Here is a 3,533-nt window from a genome sequence, read left to right as displayed (position 1 = left end):
GCCCTCTCAGATGTCACCATCTTCATATTTTCCTAAGTGCTTTTTCACTTGTTATCTCAAGAGCACTCTTGAAGCTTCCTAAGTCTTCAACACGCAGGAGACAAAAGCCTTGCTATACACATCCCCAAATGCAAGGGGCAGTGAAGGGAATGTAAGGAACCAGGCTCTCAGGCCTTTCATCAACGACCCCACACCATCTCTCTATACGGATGGCATCTACTGGGCCTCGCCAGCTCCAGGAGCCCATGCTTTCATTTTTAAAAGCACATAACTTAATAGTGGAAGACAGAGGAGCCTGGTATGCTGCAGTCCATGGGGTCACAAAGAGTCAGACACAACTTAGTGACTGAACAACAACAACAAACTTTATAATATCCCAAAACTGATTCACAACATCTTCCAAGAACATTGAGACACTAGTTGTTGTCTCATGATGCAAAGCACTAGTCAAGTAGAAGGAAAAAAATCACTTCAATAAGATGATGTGCTTTTAAGGGGTTTACAAAGAGCCTGAAATACAGCAGTGGCTAGCTGAGGATCCCCAGGGCTCACAGATGCATGAAGGATCTTCTTCCCATCAGCCTTGGTTCCAATGATAACATGATGCCCTTAACCTCTCAACCAGAAACTAGATCATTTCTAAGTAAATCTTTATTCTGGTCCATCGGTGATTCAAACCACGACTTTCAATGCTCCAAAGCACAAGTGATTTAAGTGCCTTGGTGTGGCCATCTGATTCAGATGGAATTCAAAGACAGGGAGAATCACTACCTTGTCTTGCCAACGAGAAAACTGAAGTGGAAAAGGCAAGTGAGTCACGGGCTGATCACCAAATCTGTGAGAGGACTATGGGCATATACTGAGGGGTGCCTTCAACCTGGTCTCCTAGAGCCTGACCCAGATGGGAAGGACACCTGGGGAAGAGCCACGTGGCAGAAAAGTCTTGCCATCAGACCCTTGGTATTCAGCAACTGGGACATGCAGTGCTGCGCCAAGCCTCAAGATAACAGAGTAAACACAGCCCACTGCAACAGCCTGCTGCAACAGCCCTGGTGAGATGGTCTGGCTCTGCTTTTTAGTTTTTTAAGCTCCGAGTTGTTAGCAGGGGCTGGCATGGGCTTGCGGGGTAGGAATTCCTATATTTGGAGCTGCCTTCTCTTTTGTTTGTAGATGACAACCACTGGGACTTCTGTCCAGCATGAGCAAGCTGCCACTGGTAAGCAGAAATCCCCAAGTGCGGCCCTGGTGGAGACAATCTGTAGGGGGTTCCACATTCTCATTTTGAGAAAGCAGTGCGGTGGGACTGTGGTTAGTGACTGCAGATGAAAGGGGACCTGCGGGAGACAGGGGGCGAGCCCTGTACCACTAGAGCAGATTCTCTTTCTGTCACCCTCAGGTCTGTTCCTGAGAAAACAGAATTCGACTCTCACAATGTCCTGTGTTTCCAGGGAGATAACAGAATTAAAAGGTTGTACTACAACATGGTTCTAGGCCACTGTCTTTGGGCTTGATACTAATTCCATGAAATATACATATGGAACATTTGAGAATTATGCCTGCCGACTTGTTCCTCAGCCCCATGTTCTTACAATACACAGTCAGAGGGTAAGAATGTGTTTTGTTGATTTGGGATTCATATTTAAATACAAGTTTTGCCCATTGACAAGGCAATAAATAGGATTTTTTCAATTCAATGAGAATGAGAGTCACTTTGAAATCATAGGAAGAGCAACCTCATTTTCCATGAAGTGCTGTAATAATAACAACTCTCCCCCCACAGATTCTTCTATGCAAAAGAGAAAAACCTTCCTCAAAAGTAAACCCCCAATTTCTAGGCCCCAAAGGGTAGAAAGGCACTAGGATTATAGATGAGGTATTAAGGGAGTGTGAATTCTACCAAAATCAACAAAAGGCTGCCAAGGTGGGGATTGAGGGAGCATTTCAGTTCAAGTCTCATTATGACACAATCCTTCACTTTCTGATGGAGTGTACTAGTCTTGATCTTTTAAAAACTGGAGACAAACACGTATTATCTTCAAAATCCAAAACAAGGTACAGGAGATTGGCTTTAAGAAACCACAGTGCACAAGACCAAAAGGAGACATGGGCCAGGACTGTGGCTCTTCCGTCAGCTCCCTCAGGCACCTGTAGGCAAGGAAGCCCATTGAGCAAACACTTCCTTTCTCACCCACAGAATGAAGGACTCAGACTGGCCAGGGGTCAGCACACTTCAGCCCAGGTCAGTCTTGGTGTGGTCTTCAAGCTAAGATTGTTTTTTATATTTTAAAAATAAAAATAAAAGACATTGTATTTTGTTGAAAAAAATAAAATACAATGAAGAATGTATGACAGAGATCTTAATGGCCCACAAAGCCTAAACTATGTGCTTTCTGGCCCTTTACTGATCCCTGTACTAGACTAATGGTCAGAGACACTTGAAAGAGTCCCAGCCTCTGGAACACAGCCTTCACCAATTATCTTACAGTAGGATCTGACATAGAACCCAAAGCTTTGCCTTTGTCAACCCAAAGAGGGCTTCCCAGGTGCCCCTCATGCATTATCTAGCTGTGGGAACCACTTGGACAGATGACCTCCAAACCCCGTCTAGATCTTTCTAAGACTGGGTACTATAGTCTTCTAATATGGAATACCCAAGAAGGAAGTTTTCTGGTAAGAAGGTTTATTCTGTCATTTGCAAAATTATTATCTCACTGGATTTGGATCCCAACTCTGCCATCAGTTGGGTCATCTTAGCTAATTCACCAATCTCTTCTTAGCCTCAGACTCCTCATCTATAAAATGGGGACATCACTGTTCATCTCAGAAGGCTGCCCTGAGGCTTTAATGCAAAGGCCCTAGCATGTGTTTAGAATGACAGAGATGCTCAATAAACAGTTACTACTATAGCTGACTGAATGTTATTATCATTAAATCTCTGCCATTCCCCATGCCTGACATGGTGTGGAGGTGTCTGGCTGGAGACACATCACACAAAGGGACACCAGGAGCAGACTTGGGCAAAAACTGACTGGCTCAGGTCCTCATGCTTGGTGACAACAGCAGGTTTCTTTCATAGGAACTCTTCCCCTAGAAGATTCTGGAATGCTTGATCATGAAGGGAGAACCACTCCAGGGCCTTGGATGAACAAGGGTCTTTGAGTTTTCTTTTAAACATACATTTACTTTTTACTTATCATTCAACACTAACGTGACTTTTTTTCCCATAAGAAAGTACTGAATCTCTTACTTTACAAGTAATATCTAGCCCATAGGAGTTCTCTCCTCTACTTGTGGCGCCTCCCATTTTTTCAATTCTTGAGATCACACCCAGAGGAACATCAAGTATTAGAGCAGAATCCTGTAATGGACAAAAAGACACAAGTCAATATTTCTGTCAGTACAATTAAACAATCAAAAACATATTTTAAAAAACCCACGTGCTTTCAGGGCATTTTTACCTTGGTCCTTTTACCACCTTTTATGAATAAAAATATGATAGTGATCACACAGGAAAAAGCAAGCATGAGAATAGT

General features: G+C 43.4%; 1 protein-coding gene across 1 annotated transcript in view; it reads right to left on the bottom strand.

Moving 5' to 3' along the window:
* The window catches only part of MTM1 (myotubularin 1), a 71,787-nt gene that overhangs the window by 50,326 nt on the left and 17,928 nt on the right, over window positions 1–3,533 (bottom strand). Inside the window, exon 4 of the mRNA XM_010831607.1 lies at window positions 3,209–3,358. Within this exon, the coding sequence (XP_010829909.1) occupies window positions 3,209–3,358 (150 nt within the window). The remainder of the gene's footprint in view (window positions 1–3,208; window positions 3,359–3,533) is intronic.

Source organism: Bison bison, unplaced genomic scaffold (genome assembly GCF_000754665.1).
Source record: "Bison bison bison isolate TAMUID 2011002044 unplaced genomic scaffold, Bison_UMD1.0 scf7180017864529, whole genome shotgun sequence".
Classification (NCBI taxonomy): Eukaryota; Metazoa; Chordata; class Mammalia; order Artiodactyla; family Bovidae; genus Bison; species Bison bison.
Note: the sequence above shows the minus strand (reverse complement) of the source record. Positions and strands in the feature narration are given on the sequence as shown.